General features: G+C 40.8%; 1 protein-coding gene across 1 annotated transcript in view; it reads right to left on the bottom strand.

The window, feature by feature from the left end:
• The window catches only part of SLIT3 (slit guidance ligand 3), a 531450-nt gene extending 512753 nt beyond the window's left edge, over positions 1 to 18697 (bottom strand). Inside the window, exons 1-2 of the mRNA XM_056349923.1 lie at positions 18231 to 18697; positions 17899 to 18140 (exon numbers count right to left, since the gene is read on the bottom strand). Of these exons, the coding sequence (XP_056205898.1) occupies positions 17899 to 18074 (176 nt within the window). The 5' untranslated portion in view covers positions 18075 to 18140; positions 18231 to 18697. The remainder of the gene's footprint in view (positions 1 to 17898; positions 18141 to 18230) is intronic.
• Positions 18698 to 19485: the final 788 nt, after the last annotated feature.

Below are 19485 nucleotides of genomic sequence, written 5' to 3'. Positions count from 1 at the left end.
CCTCAAACGATTCCAGACTGGTAACTGCCATCTCTGCCTCTGTTTTAGAAAGCAGTATTTACCTTCCAAACACTGGCGTGCTCCAGCATGCTCTCCCTCGAAGCTTATCTGCCATTTGAAGAAAACCAGACTGGAACCTTGATGAACCCCTATGTAAAACTTCCTCCTCCTGTTCGCAGCAGGTCTAACACTGCTGCAAAGCTGCAGATGGCCACAGGTTACCCCATTAGTCAATTAAACTTTGTGACTGCGAAGTTACTGAACTAATATGCAGACATTAGTGGTTTACAGCTGGTATTTGTGGGCAGCATAATATTTTATGTTTCCTTTATAAAGTTTGGCAGCTGATTATGGGCTCACTAGTGGGTTTCAACTACAAAAAGCTAAACCTTAACATCTAGTCTTGGTTGGCTTTCAAACACATCAGCGTTCAGAAGAACTGTTGGAAGCAAACGCAGCTCTGAAAAGAAATCATCTGGGTCAATTGCATGAGGAAAATTATACTGTAAAGATGAATTTAATTTATATTTAACTTCAAATACTTACATGCAGATACATTCATTCTACATAAGTTCTCGCTGAGCAGAATTCCTGCATTTTGCATAGTATGTCGGGCCAAGCAGATCTTAGACCTTACACAGTGCATCTCTCTCAGCCCACGTGCACACAAGCCCAGCTACTATCCTTTGTCATTTTTTATGTTCAGATAATATTGCCCCATCGTCCAAAAGCAACTATGAAAACTACATTAAGAAATAAAGGTCTCTCCTGGTGTGTCAGCAGCAAAGTTGATACCACTCACTTAAAAAGACACTGAAACTGTCATCTACACCAGCTTTGGTGAAGCTTTTGGTATTAGGTCTCTCTTGTCAATCTATTTTTATTTTTAGCCTAAAACATGCCACTACACCCACATGACAATGCAGGTGTAGCGGCACCTTCAAGCAAACAGACATGGAAATAATTGTTTCAGTGGGAATAGAAATATGATTTGGATTAGAATGGTACAAGACATCATTAAAGAGACCTTTACTCGTAAACATGTCCTGCTATGTTCTAATAACAATTTAATTCAATACATATTTTGTTAGATGTTGAAGATTAAGTCACACAGAGTACATACACACTTGTTACAAACAGTGATGCTTGGAGCAACTGGAGCAAATCCTGCTTCATTGCAAGAATTCCTCTGAATTGCTTCCTCTTTCATTCTTCCTTAAAGACAACCTAGTAAATTTAAGACAGACTTTAAAATATTTTCAAGCATCAACATTCTCTGTAGCGTTCCAGTACGTAGCTTCAAAGAGCATTAGGAGTGCATGTTTCCTCCTTACATTACTTAGATTTCAGTTGATAATTACTCTCCTTAGCCACTCAACTCTTCCAAAGCATCCAGACATCATTCTTAATCTCCCCCTTCTTTCTCAGACTGTATCATGTTTATGACTTCGGAAGTGCACCCACTTGCCACTTCGCACTACAGGCTGCTGTCTTCTAGACTCACACACCTTGCAAAATATACACACTCATCTTAGGCAGCTCTGAGCCTGTATTTCTCTAATACAGAAGATCAGAACTGGGTTTGACAACACATCACCACCACAGTAAAACACAACTCTTACAAAAGAGCCAGTAACAAAGGCAATGCTGAAGTCTTGCAACAATCTTCAAATCAATAATTCAATACTTACATATAAATAAAAAAAAATCCTTATGCAAAATTCAAATCCTTTCATATAAAATGATGCAAAAATTCCAAACAACACTACTAGATTGCAGCAAGTTCCTACTACTCAGATGTCATTTTGCTGCCTGCTGAACCCCCTATGCATTATAGTCTCCAAGATAATTCAAAGCTTGGGCCCTCATCAGAGTTGTGAGTTTTGAACGTACCCAGGTGAATCCCTAACTTAATTCCTTAATGCTTCCAAGACTATAGTTTGTTGGGGTTGGTTTTAAATCAGCTGCCCATTTTGCAGCCAGCTCTGCTTGCCTCGTTATGCTTTTCCAGGCACATCGAAGCCAAAGCCAGCAGCACAAGGACCAGTTCACTCCCAGTACAGCTCACTAACGGTTTTGTTCGGGTTTTGAGCGGGTGAGGTATGGGCACTGTATGAGTTCACAGGTATACAAAAAGACTCTCGGCCTGATGGTCTTACTGCAGGTGGTGTGTTTGCCTTAAGACAAGCTTCTACTTAATGCATTTTTTTAAGTTACGCTGTTTTCTGATCTGGAAAACCACCAGACTCCAGGCCTAACCCTGTAAAGCTTTTGGTCAGAAAATAAGTCACTTCAAGTTGGTTCTCCTTCTAGAAGAAACAATTATTTCGTTTGGTTAAAGCTAGTTACTGTCAGTAAGAGTTCCAGAGCAACAACATTTCCCCCCTTTCAGAGAACCCTCAGGTGCCAACCTGGCACACACAGTGGCATTCCTAACCACAAAACTGAAGATCGCCTCTGATGTCCAAAACTTTTATAGCAGTAGCCAATTTTGCAGGTCAATGACAAACACAGGTCCTAGACGGGCAGTATTTGGGAAAATATTTATTGATCCATTCGTCTTTAGTGCAGGAAGACATGAACACAAAATGAAAAGATGTACAAAGTGAAAATAAACTGCAATCTACGTAGAAGGAAATCTAGAGCACCAGTTGCAACTTCATTCAAGTCATCAGATGTTTGTTCATTTATATTAATAGAGAATTCAATAAGAGCAGTAGAGAAACTGCATACTGTATTTAGGAAAAATTAACTGCCATGCACTTCAAAAGACAGCTGTTACCCACGTTAGACAGCACTAGGATTTGTTCCTGTCCAACTGCTTTGTAAGGTAAGTATGTATTTCTAGTCATAGAACCTCAAACAAAATTTAGTTTCTGTTCCTGCTAAGTCTTCAAAGTGGCCACCACATACCAGCTCAAAACTGTACACATTTGTGTCACATGTGGGACAAACAAATCAGCATAAAACCCAATACTCTGAAAAGAATCTTAATTAAACCAATACCCCATGTAATCTACAGGGAAGGTGCGTTTCTCTTAACCTCATTTTTTGGTATTTTCCAACAAGGGATGCATAACATTTTTATGTCACACAGAACAATGCAATTACGAACTAACAAAAATACTCTTGTCCCCCAAGAACCAAACAGGTCAGGATCCAATACACCATTTAGAATTTACATCAAAAGCTAGGACTCAATTCATGAAATGTCCAGAAGTCCATGAAGAACAGAAGAAAAATAATTTCCCCACAAATTTAAGAGCAACTGTTTTGAGGATATAGCACACATTCTTTGTTAAGATTAATTTGTAATACATTCCAAAGGATTTATTTTATATGTTAAATCAACTTGGCAGTACATTCAAAATGTGGAGCTAAAATTCAAGTGATAACAATTGAATATTGATTCCTGAAACTAAAGAGTTACTGATATTTTTCATTAGCCCAATTCCTCCCAATAACTCAAGCAGCACACATTCTTGGGAAACAAAGCTTTTATTGTTTTGCCATTACACTGTTTGTGCATTTTCGCATTCAAACTGGCAACGGTCATCAAGAAAAACTTCTAGCAATATATTAGCTATAAAAGCAAGATAGGATGGTTTAGTGACAGACAGAGGTGCTCAATGCCTTCTTTGCATGAAGCCTTCAGTGACACAATACCCCAAATCTTTGTGTCTACAGACAAGGTTCAAGAAGGAGAGAAACAGCCAGCGGTGGCAGAAGATCAAGTCATCTCTTAAGAAATACTGACCCGTTCATGCCTGAGCGAACGGGCAGGATGGATCCGTTGGTGCAGAGACCTGGCTGATAAGGTGCACCCTGCTGTGACATCTCTGATACAGGTAACTATTATATTTGTCTTTAAAAACATCGAAAAGAATGATATGGCAAAGTGCAGGCTGGCCAGCCTCATTCTGGTCCCTGGAAAAGTCAGTGCAAACACTACTGGAAGCGATTTCTGGGCACACTGAAGAGGAGATGACTGAAAATAGCCAACAGATTGACCAGCGATCAACCACATTTGACCAGCTTGACTGCCTTCTATGCTGAAACATTGTGGATTAAGGGAGAACAATGTCTTTCTCTACACAAGGAACACTGTCCAGTTTTGGGCCCCTCCATCCAAGAAAGATGCCAATAAACTTGAGCAAGTCCAGTAAAATACTACTGAAATGATCAAGGGACTTGACCACATCAGCTGAGCCTGAGGAAGCTTGGCTTGTTTCATCTGCAAAAGGGCAGGCTTTGGGTGATGGATGAGCAGTCTTCCAATACGTACCGAGGGGCTACTCTGACCATGGAGCAAGGCTCTTCACTGAGGTATGCAGCAGAAGAGATAAAATGACCACAAAATGAAACAGGGGAGATTGTGGCTGTTTATAAAAAACCCCAACAAACCTGTTATTACCAGCAGAATCAAGCTGTGGAACAGGTTGCATAAAGATGTAATCGTTTTCAAGACCCAGCTGGACAAATCCCTATGTAACCTGGTCTGAATTCCACGTTGGCCCTGCTTTGAGCCAAGGGTAGACTACAAGACCTCCTGAAGTCCCTTCCAACCTTAAAGATTTTAGGATTCTACATTTTATACAAAGAAAAAGGTAGAACATTTGTCGGTTTCTGTTCTGGGGGGAGGCGAGGGGTTCATATGAAGCTTTAAAATCTGAAGCACAAAGAAAACTACAGCAAATATTTTAAAACACAGTTGCTACAGAAACATGATTTAGTATGAAGAAACCAGGATGTGCATATTATAAAAAGTACAGTACTGTGTCATATTAGCCCAAGCATCGTTTTATTCATATAAAAAAACCCAGCCAGGGTTAACAGCCGCATATACAAAAACTTCATTTTTTTGCTTCTTTTCAATTCTGCATTTTATTTAACCATTCCTACTTAATTCCTCTAACTGTACCAAATCTTTCATAACCAGCATGCACCAGCTGGCCGTATGGATATTTGTAGCTCCATCAGTTCAGTGATATGCCAAAGACCAAGCAGTCACACAGGTAAAAATCAGACAATGTCAAACATGCTTTGGGCCATATTTTTATTCAACTATCAAATGGACAATCTCATCAGGATATGAACAGATATGTGCCTGCACTTCAATCTTTATCGCTTTTGGACTTTAAAGGTTACCCAAATGAATTTACATTCATTATTTCAATTAGTAATACCTTGTAAATCAGAGTAAAACACAACCTGTGGACTTCACAAAAATCTTCCAAGAACAATGACCATTCTTAAGAGTTAACATCATTAGTACAATTTATGGCAAACACACTTTCCCAAAATTTTAGTAATTTCTCCAGTGTGCTTAACACTAGTGTCAACAAAGGACTTCTAGAATGCAATAAATGAATTGGGAAACAAGGACTGACAAAATTTACTATTTTTCTTTGTGTTTTTTACCCTGACTCTTCTACACACTTGCCTTTTTTTATTGTTTTTTATTTTTTAATTCTATACACTATCAATCACAAGAGGCTCGGGGGGGGGGGGGGGGGGGTAAGAACTGCATATAAACTTCAGCAAAATTCATATTACTTTATTCCACAGAGACGATACCTGATGTTTGCATTTAAGTCTGCATTTCACTTAACTATGTGGTATATGACTGAATATAATGCAGTGAAAAAACTGCTACTTGTTAAGTGCTCTTTATTAACACAGACAATTTGATGCTTCAGACTTGAAATATTTCCTACCTGCCTCTGACTGCTGTCATTCTTGATGACTTAGGGAAAAGTTCTAGCAACAAATTGTTTTAGTGAAGCCCTACATGAAAATCAAGCCTTGATTTCATCTCCTTGCTCACCTTCAGACATGCACAGACTAGAAATTCTTCCCAGATCTTTTCCTGGAAATGTAATGGAGGTCCTTATGTTTTTTCTTCTGGGTTTCTTTTTGTTGTTGTTCAAGTTTTTTGTTAGTGTTTTTTTTTTTTTTAATTTAAAAAGCATTCGCTTTCACCAGCTCCATCCCTTCCAGAAGTACCACACTGAGCGTGTATTGTAGCTACTAAGGAGCAGATTAAGCCAAGAAGTGCAGTAAAAGATGCAGAATAGATTTAAAAAGCAATATGAAATCTTGAAGAAATTTGTGTATTTGACTTGACCAAGTTAGTATCCACATGTTACAACCACAAGCAGTTTTCTATACTCTCAAGTAGATTCCTGCCTTCCCTGTTCCGCCACCCCCAACCCCTCCACCTCCAACTTTTGGTTTTCAACAGGTCACTTGCTGGAATTGATCTCACAATATTTGTAAAATGAACACAAAACATAAGTTTTTCTAAACATGACTTGGGACACATATTTGGTGTTTCAAGTTACTGACACTACTTATGCTTATAAAACCACTTTGCACTAAGCTTACTGCATACTTAAGAACTGTCAAAGAACAACCCTGGAAAGTTAACATCAACTGAGAATAATTCATTTTCAACTTCTAAAAAAACAAAATCATAAGCAATTAGCTAAGAACCCCCTAGGACAAAAAAAAAAAAACTGGAAAACCACCCACCCCACCCAAAAAAAAAAATCCATAAAACATTTTTGATTGCTCCTTATCTTTTGCTGCTTTTTCATGTGTTATCTATTAAAACACAACTCCAAAGGAGCATTGGGCTGTTTCTTATTCTTTCACATTCTTATCTGAGAAACTTATATCCAGATGTGTCTTTTTGTCTCACTGTAAAGAGCCAGCCTTTGCCTTCGGGCTTTATTTCTCAATATCTATTTTCACTTCTGGAAAATTACTTTTTTTTGCTCAAGAAGTTTTCTTCCATGATTTGTGTCACCACTATTCTTGTCTCCAGCTTACCTCCCTACTGTATTTATTTAGGCATTTTGGAAATACAGAATTGCTTCCCTGTACTATTTCCTTACAATGAGTTCTCTTTTGCACTCCCGAGCTATATTTCTAATACACCATCCCTAACCAGCTCTACCACTTCAAGAGGATGAGGCTGCCAGCCTCTTCTCATCATGCTACAACTGCTTCAGAGAAGCTTGTGACCCAGAACTTCCCACCTCACTAGGTAATGCTGCAACTACTGCCACCCTCACCAAGAAAAAAACGTGTTTGGGTTTTTTTTGTTTTTTCTTTTTAAATGCTAATTTTGGAAAAATCTGGATGAAACAACTACTTAATATAATGCCTCCCTAGTCTGCCCAAAACTACCACACAGACAAAAAATACATTTGGGGAAAATGTGTAAGTTAAGGTCCCACTAAAGTCCAGGCAAAACATGCTTTACAACTAACAGGAAGGTACAAGACATTTAAACTGCTTTTGGGCTACAGCTTTTTCTTGCTAAAATACCTCAGTCATATAAAAAGAATACAAGTGTTTTAATTAAACATTAGTGTTTCCATAAGTGTGGATGACCAGTACATACATGTGCAGTGATTCATTTTAATGGGCTTGATATCATGTCATCATATTTGTTATATGAGCTTTATATGCTACATAAATACTAAAACAGAGAGAACGGACAATCAAGTCTTTGGTAGATGAGGATTCTGTGCTGTTTGCTATTTTCTTATTGTAAAGGGGGGAAAACAATCATTAATGCAAAACTAAATTATATTCTTACATACAGCTCTGAGTAACAATTAAAAATTTCTTTGGTCATCCATCTCTTACAAGAGAGTATGTCCCAAGGAACATAACTACAAAATTCTAAGGAAATGTCTTCCACTTCAGGATGAGCTTTTTGGAATCTCTAAAGAAAACCTGAAGTCAGGCATTTAAGTCTTTTCTACTTTGGTGCACATTGACTTGGAAAAGCTTTTTCCACAAACAAGTTTTTGTATTAAGTCAGTATTATGCAATATATGAGACTATCTACTGCTAACGCTAATAACCATTTTTGCCAGACAGACAACCGAGTGCTTCCTCAATTTTAAAACCTACTGAAATATGTAAGTGCTCATTATTCACCAGCACATACCCAGAGAAAACGTCAGTGAAAACAATACAGCAGGACAGTTTGGCTTAACTGACTTAGTTTTGACTATAACCTGAGAAAGTGCAAAAGGCTCAACTCGTCGTCTGCATCTTTTAAAACTTGTAAAGGTCATTTATTAGAGTCCCAGAACAACATACACCAGTAATACCTTACAAGCTACTAATTCATTTATTTTGTACAAGTTAACTAACACATTCCTTTCTTGCCGCAGGAATAAAGGAAAAAGACCAACTGAAAAAACAGGGATTAAGAAACAGTCCTCCGAACTATTAGTATGCACAACAATGCACCTGTGCCTCTGCTTTCGGCATGTTATTTCCATAACAGTTAAATGCTTATCTTTCAAAACATTTCATGAGAATGTTCATTCACATACGCTTCCCCTCCACGCCACCCCCACCCCCCACCCCCCGTCAAGCAGCCAACCTTGACGGAATCTAGCTCTTGGAAAAAAAGTGTTTGGAGCCAGACATGAAAAAGTGTGGTTTATAGTGCTGTGATTTTGGAGATCAGGACCTCAGATTCACCAATATGAAATGTATCACCATTTCTTTTATCATGCCTAGGAGCACCCTTAGATCAAGATTTCTTTATATTAAACATTGCACAAAAAGATCCCAACAAGCTTTCAGCAAACACAAGAGAAAAGGGCTGAAGACAAGCAGATGAAACAGCACTGATGGGTACAGCAGGCACTGCTCTCGGCTCTGATGTACCCTGACTTGCATTACATGTTTTTAACTGATACAATGAAGATGAGAGTAAATTTAAAATTTTGCAAAGCAACCTTTCTTTTTATTTTTAAATGAGGACAGCTCCTCCAAAGCAAGGGCATTAAAATGGAAGGAAAAGAAAAAAAAAAAAAAATCAGAAATGCAGTTCATCACCATCCCCCACCACCTTCTACAAGGACGTTCACAGGCTGTTAAAATCGGTTACTGATCTCCAAATCATTAACTCCAGAGTAGTTTATCCCTCCACTTACATCGAGTCCTGGTTGAAAAAGAACCACCGAACTTCTGTCTACGTGGACAAGAACAACTGCGAAAGTACACAGAGAAAACATGCTGAAAAATTACAGGCAACTGATTTGTCTTGTTCTTTTGGGTGATTGCCTGAATGTACAGTCACAGCATAATGTCACTACAGTATCCCCACACAACAGAAGGAGGGTTAAAGTCTCTCCAATAAAACTCCTAAATATAGCATCGCTGCTAAAAGCCTTGCTGCTCAAACTGGAACGAGCACAGGTCCACCTAGCAGCTAGTGAGGCATCAACAGTAAGAACGTTGTCTCCCAAAATTCTCAGTGTTGCTTGGACTCAAAACGCATTTCATAGGCATTTGAGGGTCTTCATTAGTAACCTGATGTAATTCCAAAAGGTGGTTTCCTCACCACAGCTGAAAGCAGGAATGTGGTTACATGGACCCACCTGCAGGAAGAACAGAGGCCTCTCCTTAGGCCATCCCTTTGACATAAGAAGTTACGAATAATTTTTGCAACAGTACACAAATTCTGAAACCAATTTAGAAAGACATTACAGATAGGTTTTGCAGGTTGCTTGATGGGAAGTCAAGACAAGACCAGCTTTACAACACTGAGTTTCCTTCCTCATTTCAGCCAAACTGATGTTTATTGAAAATGCTCCCTTCATCAGTGGCAGAAAAGAATATCGCCGTCAGTTAAAATGATTTCCACCTGAGAACAAAATTAAATTAAGGTCTCAGAAAAAGCAGCAACTCACATATAGAAAGGTAAAAATCTAATTAAAAGCTCCAGAAATCTATCAATCATAAGATTAAAAACATATATTGCAGCCATCAAACAGATGGTGTAAAACCGAAATACAAGACAAATTTATTCTGAGAGACAACTGACAGACCAGATTCAGTTGGGGTGAAAAAACAAAAAAAAAAAAAGAAAAGAAAAGAAAAGGAAAAAGCTGAAAATAACTGGCAGAGAGGTAAAAATTAGTCTCTTGAAGTCTCTTTTCTACAGAGAAGGCCCTCAAGCCATGCTAAATTTACTCCGAGTACAAGACCACAAACCTGTTCCCCTCACATAAATAGGTAGGTAGATCTTTTATGCATTTAGTACCGTTAGAAAAGACCGTCAGGTGCTTTCAAGGCCATTTCTCGATGGGGAAGAATAAGTTCTTGCTGTTCATGAGAGCCATACACGGTCTTAAATGATATGTCTGACTGGACAGCATTGAAAACAGATTTGAAAAGAAGCAGAGCATTATGGATCTCTGAGGAAAGACTTCAAAAATACTGACAACAGAAGAGCTTGGGCCATGTTGCAGCCCAAATATTACTAGAACCCAGCCCTTTCTTACACTGAAAATTACTTAAAAACAAACAAAAAAGTCAAATTGATATAGCCTCACTCTAGCAAACAAAACCCATTAATGAACTTACAAGGGATGGAAGTGACAACAGCAACCCCAAGCCAAAATCCATACAACAGCAATGCACTTGAATCAACAAAAAATAAGAGAAACTCCCTGTCACCCAAGAAGCAAAAAAAAGCCAAGGACAGGGCGCACACTCCACCAGCTTATCTCAAAGACTTCACAAGATGGGGCACAAAATTTACCTCTATCATGATAATGCTCTCTGAACACCACTGCTCATCTACAGATATATACATCTATATATTCTGTAATAGAAGCATATGGATAGACAATCACCTGAAGAAACCATTGCCACACATTACTCCCCACCATTCTCCATGATGTCGTCAACATCATTTTTCTTCAAAAAGCTTTGCCATTTGAAGTTCGCTTTAGTTTTCTCCCCCAAATTATCTTGATTCCTTCCTCACCTGAAGTTAGAAACTTGCTTTGTCTCAACTTGAAGAGGACAAATGGCACTGCTTTGTCTTGCAGGAGCAAAAAATAAACCAAACAGGAAAAGAAACGTTAGGGAACTGTGGGACTGTAAGACAACGGGTGTGAATGTTGAGTCCTACCACTGCCTTCATCAAAACTCCACCAGAAAGCTAAATGTTCATATGTTAAAACTAACATATGATCTGCTAGCCCTGGAGAAGCATACTTGCTCAGAGTCACACTTTTTCCCCAGCTACAGAAGATCAGCCACTGTTGAAGGGTGTTTCAATACCAAGCCATGGAAATTCTTTACCTGATCCAGTGTCTATCCGTAGTCATAGAGAGCAAACAGGTGAAAGAACCAAGAGGTACTACGTTACTCATGAAAAACATCCATAACGTCTTCCTGAGGTTAACACAACATTTGAGATAATTCATGGCTGTAGTATTACAAGACAGTGAGGCTTACATCAAGAGCAAGGTCGAGCAGCAGACCAGCACTTCATATAAAGCACCCAAGTGTTCCAGGTTAACTTGGAAAGAAAAAAAATCAGCCCTTCAGCCACGTTTGCTACAGCACAGCACCTCAGGGTGCTCACCTCACAAGACAAGAGGCTCCAAAACTTGCAAATTCATAATCATTCCAAATTGGAAATAGGTAGTTATGTTACCTCAGTAGCAAGATAACTTATGTTTTGTAGGTTCAAATTTAGAGAAAGAGAGGCAAGTAAGGCAAAAAGAAAAATACTAAGGAAATCAGGAATTACGGGGGGGGTGTGGGGTGGGGTGTTGGGGGGAGGTGATTTACTTCTTAACTTAATCTGTAGATTATTTTTTTTTAAATGTATCTATTTATTTCAGTTGCTTGAAAAATTACTTGAGTGGCCAACTACAGCCCTCAGCCAAAGGTGAAAGAAAGCTCAACTCAAGTTCAAACTTCGGAAGATTTATCTGAACATTACACCATCTTTAGCAGGTGTACTATGTGGGAAACAAAGAGCAACACAGTTATGACTAGGAAAGGATCCTGACATATTTCAACCTGAACTCAAAGAAAAAACATTTTCCATTAATTTGTAGTGAATCAAGTGTAAACCAACATAACTACAATATTAATCCATGGCTTCTATTCTCCATCTTTGTCCAGGAATAATTAAATCTTCTAATCAAGGAAAAATTGATTCCACTAGACCATCATCAGACAAAACGTTATTCATTTTAAAAGATCAGCTGCAGCAACAGGCAGCACATGGAAATGAGCACCGTGGGCACCAAAAGAACTATAGCAAGAGTTCTAGAAGTGTTAATCTTCAAGTCATTTGAGCTATTAGTTCCTGGGAGGGACACATCCTCATTTAAGGCTTGTGAGCAGCCTCTCCAGTAAACAGGCAATGGCTGAAACTTACTCCTTGAATATCCTTATCAGAGCCAAGTTCTTTTCCCCACCATCCTTATAACTCCCCAAGCATCTTGGGAGATTTCGGGGGGAAAACCATTTTCTTTCTGCTCTGTGGAAACCGAGGAGTAACTTAGATACTAATGAAATGCACAAAACAAATCGTATCAGATGTTAACGTCCATGCAGGACAGGTTATTTTTGTTTCCAACATAACTGTGAATGGTTGAACTAAAAAACAAACAAAGAAATGCTTGGCAGTGACATCCCAAAACATTACCCATACTACTCTACTACAAAGGTCAAACAACTTCAGAACAATCAACATAGACAGTGTACAAGAAGAATTTTTATACAGATTACTGTACAAATAAAAAAGTATCAGGATTTACTTATTTTTGGCCTTGCAATCCACCTATACAGGTACGCTATACCAACTTTGATACACACTTCCCCAAACTCATGCCCACACAAATTCTGAGGGACAAAAGCAACACTTGTAATCTATATTTTAGGACTTCCCAAAAGACAATGGCTGTTCTTTAGAGGGCTAACTTTCTTTTCACTTAATTCTTTTGCATGAATCAATACTCAGCTGCCAAAGTAAGAATATGAAAGTAAATAGTCTCAGAGCAACTAATTAAAAAATTCTGCAATAAGTAGCCTGGTCTCTTTGATCTCAGACTTCGATACAAATTTGTGCAAACAAATACAGACAACAGGACAACGGCCACTATTTATTTCTGTAGCTTCCAAATTACAGTAGCTAATTTCATCCTCCGTCCTGTTTCCATCACTTCAAAACAAGATAACAAATTTAATAGTGCAAGACTGACCTTATACAAGTGCATGTCAAGCACAAGTACTCAGCTTTAAATTAGTAAAGGGACATATCCATATTAAATTAAGCAGCTCAGTCAAGTTTTCCTAGTATCAGTAGCTCTAAGAGCAAGCTCTTCAAAGCCAAAGCCACGTATGTCTACTTTCTGACACATGACCTAGGGAAAGGGGGGAAGGGAATAAATTAAAAATCTCCATGCAAGGTTTTGGAGACTATTACTACACAAACAAATGAGTGGTAATCCCTAGTGGGAAGAACTCTAGAAAAACAGAATGTCAATGTAAGAGTCAGTATAATTATATTTGCATGTGTTTAACATTGCGTTCTGCCGTAATATGGAAGCATTCAAGACAGGAGCTTAGATTTAATTTGGAGACAAAATTGAGGAAGTTGAAGACTTATTACAAGCCAGTGCAACTTCAGCAGCTACATGCACCTAGGCCAAAAACACCATAATAATATATTTGTATAACAGAAACCCCAGACCACATGAAAACTCCAGAGTAAGCAGATGACTAAGCTTCTAAATTGCACCTAAATGTGGACACACTCAATTTAGCTACTCAGACAAAGCACGGAACGGATTAGTCTTGCAAACGTTATCGATTTAGCAAGGTAAAGAACTCTTCAAAGTTAAAGACAAAACAAAACAACAAATAACACTGGAGAGCTATCATAATTGACAAGATTCAAAGCCAACAAGTATAAGGTCATCAAGAACTCCAACATAGCTAAATTCTCCAAAGAAACATTTATACATATACACAGACAGGGAGATAGCTAGACACGAATGGAAGAACACCACAAAGGCTCATATATTAAAACAGAAAGCAGGTACTGACCCAGAAGACTTCTGAGCAGTTTCTCCGTAACACTTATTGCTTTCAGAGCCAAACACCACAATGGCCAAGCAGGTGGCTTTGATCTGCTCACTGCATTTACACACCATCTCAAACTAAATTTGACTATCAGCTTTAGTAAGTGTTACAAAAATCCATGTGTGTAATATTTTACATTTATAGAAAACATTTCCACTGAAGACAATTACATAAATAATCACATATAAGAACTGAGGCACTGCTAAGCAAAGTCTGATTAAAGGAGCTTGATGAAGCAATCCTAAGGAACTTTTCAGAAAGGTTAAAGATTCAAGATTTTTATGGATGTATTTACATATTCTGAATTTCTCAACCCGTAACTTCTGCTTCCTTTATCAGCACAAAACATCTTATCAGTTGCATAGCTTACAAAAAGAAATCACTGTGCCCACCCTCAAAAGTTAACTATTCCATTATTATTTTTCTCCATAAAAGGACTATAAACTTTTTCTGGTAGGATGTTAAGCTACTTAGCAATCACGGAATGGATCAGTAAATACTAATGACAATCCACAAGGTCAGCTATATCATTCTGCTCACACACAAGGTCCTCTGTGGAACATCCATCTTGCAATTTGAGGAAAAGTCTCAGACCTCCTTTCGTATGACATGATGGCTATTCTGAGGGTTCCTTCTCTAGAACTAAGGCAAATAGAAGTCGCTCCTGGAAGCGACAAATATTTGTTTCACCCCTTATTTTCTCCAGACTGCATAATTTCTTTCTGTAGTAGTATACAGCATTCACCTCTTTTTAGATCTTCACAAAACCTAACCGAGCAAAAGCTTCCATCTATACCACACAATTAGAAGACTATCATAGAATGTAATAACAAGGTAGACTGCAACACAAACCTAATACTACTTGCTATATTTGTAAAGCTACTATTACAGATGAATGTGTAAAAAAAAGTTTAGGATAGATTTACAATTCTGTTTCTGTGACCACTGGTTAACCTGTGGATTCCCCTCAAAACAGAAATCACAGGTACAACTCTTTACAAAAAACTACACCTTCAAAGCACTAAAAAAAAAAAAAAAAAAAAAAAAAATGCAGCAAGAAAGTAAAGAAAGCAAGCATCACATTTCTCATGAAGGACCAGTAATCAAAGCTCTGGTGATGCCCATTTCTTCAGGTGTCAGGAGATGATCAGTAGTTCATTTATTAAAACTGCTCAATACTCCCTTCCCAAAGAGCTTTCCCATTTTTTTTTTCCTTAGTGTTACACTTCCAGTTTTCCTGGGGTTTCATATTAACATGAATTTAAATAATATTTAACTTGGCTCCACTAGCCCAAACAATCTCTAACATTTATACAAACATAACTCAAAAACCTTAATGGCAAAATATTTTAAGTGGTGCCATTAGATCTCTTATTAATTAAAGCAAAAAGTTTCCAACTTGAACAGGTATGCAGAATTTTTAGCTCAAGAGAATGCATAAAGAAGCGAAGACCTTTTCATAGCACAAGACTCTAAAAAGTCACTTGGTGTGTGGCCATCAAGAAACCTGTTAAAATTATATCTCCCAAATATAAATATTTATCCAAGATTAAACACATCTTTGTCATTTCAGATACAATCTATTTGGTTTTATTTACACGTTAAACTAGTTAAAGACTACGCATCAACCCGGTGTTGGGTCATAGTCACAGGTTGCCATGGACCACAGACAAAAATTAGGTACTCTGATATATCCAGTGCTGACTGATGTTTCACTTACGAGCAGAATTTAGACTCTGAGGAATACGAAGTCTTTTTCTCTCTGCTGCTCACATTAGAAAATTCCAGTTAGTGCAATTAGAAATGTAGATTTGAAAGAACTGATACAAGCTTTAAAACACACTTGTAATAAGGACAATAGCGAACACTATAAACACAGTGACAGGCTCACGTGGACTAACAGAATGAAAAGTGAAGACAGTATTTAAAAATATGGAATGATGTGTTACTATGTGATCCTTTGTATACTACTTCCAGAATGTTTCAGCCACCGAGTACTCCAATACAAGGATTTAAACACCAAACCAAACAAACAAACCATCCAACAGGGCTACATTTCATATGTATCAGTAGTGTATCTCTGAGGTTAAGTATTCACACCGAATATTGTGAAATAGCTACTATTGTTCTTCACACAGCCATTAATCTCAAATTTAAATCTGTAAATAACAGCAAAAATTATCAGGACCCAGAGCACACTGATTACACTCTCCCTCATTCTGTTTATCACTTAACATACCAATGCCAAGCAACTTACTCTTTTGGTTTAACTGCTTACGGAAAGCAAGGGAAGTTAACATCTCTATTAAGTAAACTCTCACAAATGAAACCCAGTAACAAAACTAATTCAGGCCCCCTAAAGCTTAGGCAGTAATAAATTACCATTTTTAAGTTCTTCTCAGGTGGCCAACTAACCTTACATTTGCGAATCGTTTTAGCCTGAAATTTGTAAGTTTAGTTCTAGCCTTTGACTCTTAAAACCATGCAAACACACCCCACCAAGGAGGCATACAAAACACTGCATTACCACACGTACTTACTCTGGCTGGCTAGGAATACTACTTCGGTAGCGGTTTGTTGTGGTACTTGTTGTTTTGGGGTTGGGTTGTTGGGGGGTTTTTATGTCTCTAAATTGCCAGGTTGCTACCCATCAATTTTAGAGATACACAGTTTCACGCAGAACTTAACCTTCCCATAACGCTCACATATGAGAAGTGTTGCTCACACAGCTAGGGTTACAAGGAAGGCTGATATGGCCACAAAACATTAAAGACATTAGAACAAGGAAGCAAGAAATCTGCACAGAGCTATCATTTAAGAGCTCTCAGCACTATAAAACACATTTAGAAACATTCAAGGATGCTATAAAATTTCATTTGGGGACAGAACTCAGATTTTAAGAGTGCTCTATGCACAAAAACTTTGTTAGCTTAGTAACTCCATCTAGCCTGATTTACTAGAAGAAAAACTGCTTAAGAGTTTGCAGTTTCCCCAAGTCTATGACCCAGAAGGAAATAAAATAGGAAGTCTGGCCATACAAGCTATGGCATTTGCTTACAAGTTCAAAACCGTTTTCAGTTATCAGCCAGTCCACATCAGGCACAACTGACTGCACTGCCCTGGGGTCATCTGCAGAGCTGTGCTGAAGCTCTGCTTAACATTCCGGTCTGGACATCTTCATATCTAGCACCGGGCATTCCCTGAAGTGTGCCACATGCCATGTATTAAGCAATGTCGGAGATGCCGTCCGCTGCACCACAGGAGGGCCAGAACTGTATCAGAGGCCTGAAGTTTGCCTTCGTGAGTGAAAAGTAAAGTAAAACCTCATGAGAACTTATGATACAGAAGATTTACTCTGAACAAACGCATTACATTCTCCCGTGCTGACGTTGGAAACACTCTGCAACATTGCACTACTATCATAAACCATGAAGTAAATGAAAAATTGAACAGCCAGCTTCCCTGCAGCAGTTGAAGACAGAAATTAGAGGATGCTTTAATGTGACTTCTTAGCCATTTCAATTAGTTTACGGCAGTAGTTGATTTTTCCACGGTGTTGAAGTCACCGTGTTGAGAAAGTAAGGAGAAACTGCTACCAGCCACCAGGTGAAAACATCCAGGTTTCTAATTGCATATTAAACTGGCATTTGCATTGACAACGATTATTGCTGGGAGCACTCCGGGTAGAGCCGTAAACTCCATTACAAACAAGTCACTACAAAACCCGATCAGACAGTAACTGAAACTGAAAAAACCATGAACCTGACTATTTTTTTAAAAGCAGTAACAGCAGCAGGGCAGCTGTAACTGCTGAAAAGCTCCTCCCCTTCCCTCCTGAAAACATTAATCCGTGTCTGATCACTGAAAGTGCTGCTGTATGTGCCCTGCACTCATAGGCAGGTGTTGCCAAACTCATCCCAGGTGCTTCTACAAGTACTTGAGAAGCTCTTAAGGGTTTGTACTTACAGTCTCTCTGCGTTCCTGGGAATATCCCTCGGTACAGTTTTGAGTCCTAGTCCGTGACAATCCACGTTGGAAGCGATACATGTACATTTATGCGGGCATCCTCCCACAGGCATCCAGCTCCCAAAGCTCAAGATCGTTCCAAGGCACAAAAACGCACTTCTTCCACCAGGCGACATGGTTTCTTGATGGCTTCAGCGGGTATAAAAGTGTGTGCAAGCGGCCGGCCCTTAAAGATGAAACGCCTCTAAGAAGAAAAGGAAAAGAAAACAAGAGGCTTTTAGCACAGCCCAAGGGAGCCCACCGCTGCCATCCTCGCCGGAGCTCCAGCAAACCTTCAAAGCGCCTGAAAGGGTCACGTTAGGTGGGAGAAGGTGGGGAATTGCCTCTCGGGCTCGGCTTTCTCTCTCTTATCTGCAAACGGTACCAGAAGGCAGAGAGTTCAACAGAGCTTGAGCCAGACGCGTCCTCAGATGAAAGCGAAGCCGCGAGCGGAGGCGAACGCACACAAAACATCCATCAGCGGCGGCGACAGCCTCCCAGGCAGCCTCCCCCGCTCCGCATGGCCCCACCTGGGCCGGGCAGGTAACCCGCCGGGGGCTGGCGGCCGCGGTCTCCCCGGGCGCTCCCTGCCGCCGCTCGGCTGCTGCCGCCGCGGGCCCGCGCCCCCGCGCTGGCGGCCGGCGGAGCCGGGACCGGGAGGCGGCGAGCGGAGGCGGCGGAGGCGGCGGCGCTCCCAGCCGCTGCTGCGCTGCCCGCCCGCTCCCCATTCACTGGGCATGGCAGCCGGGCGAGCGCCCGCGGCGCGGTGCCACCCCTCCCCCCTCCCAAAATATCACCCGCAGCGCCCATTGGCTGCGGGCGCCCTGACGTCACCAAACTGCTGAACTTTTGGAGCGGAGGGAGGGTGAAAGTTCGGGGCCGCGCCGGCCCCGCCGAGCGCAGCGAGGGACCGGGGCGAGGCAGCCGGGCCGGGGCGCGGCCCAGCGAGGCAGTGGGGCCGGGGTGCCGCGCGGTAACGCAGCGCGGCCGCGGGGGCCGGGCGGAGCGGCACCCAGCGGCCCCCCGTGCCCCGGTTGCGCCCCGCAGCCCCCACCCCGCCTGGCGCCGCGGCTCCATTGTCGGGGCGAGCCCGCCCCCTTCCCCGGTTCGGGTTTCGGCCAGGAATGTGCGGGCCGCGGCGCGGGGACCGGCGCTCGCACGTTCCCCCGCGGAGGGGACTCGGCTCCTTTTGTTCCCCGCGTTCCCACTCCCCGAGTACCCCCTGGCGGCGGCAGGAGGACGCTCAGCGCCCGCCGGGGACGCGCCGCGGGCAGCCCGGTCCGCACCGGCCCCGCTCGCCCCCCGCACCGGCCTGGCCCCTCGCTGCGGCCGCTGCTGCGCTCCCAGCCCGGGAACTCGGCCCCTGCTTGAACTCCGGCAAAAATTTTAGGGACTAAGTAAAGGGGGCTGCCTTCCCGTGGCTGTTCCAGCCTGACTCGGTTCAGTTTGAGGCGCAGAACGTTGTACCTAAAGCCTACTAAAGACAGCACGCAAAAATGCAGCACAGCCTGAAAACTTGCTGGTGTTGAGTTCTGGGAAACACACGGG

The sequence above is a fragment of the Falco biarmicus genome, chromosome 8 (genome assembly GCF_023638135.1).
Source record: "Falco biarmicus isolate bFalBia1 chromosome 8, bFalBia1.pri, whole genome shotgun sequence".
NCBI lineage: Eukaryota > Metazoa > Chordata > Aves > Falconiformes > Falconidae > Falco > Falco biarmicus.
The sequence above is the reverse complement of the archived record's forward strand: the minus strand, read 5'-3'. Positions and strand labels throughout refer to the sequence as shown.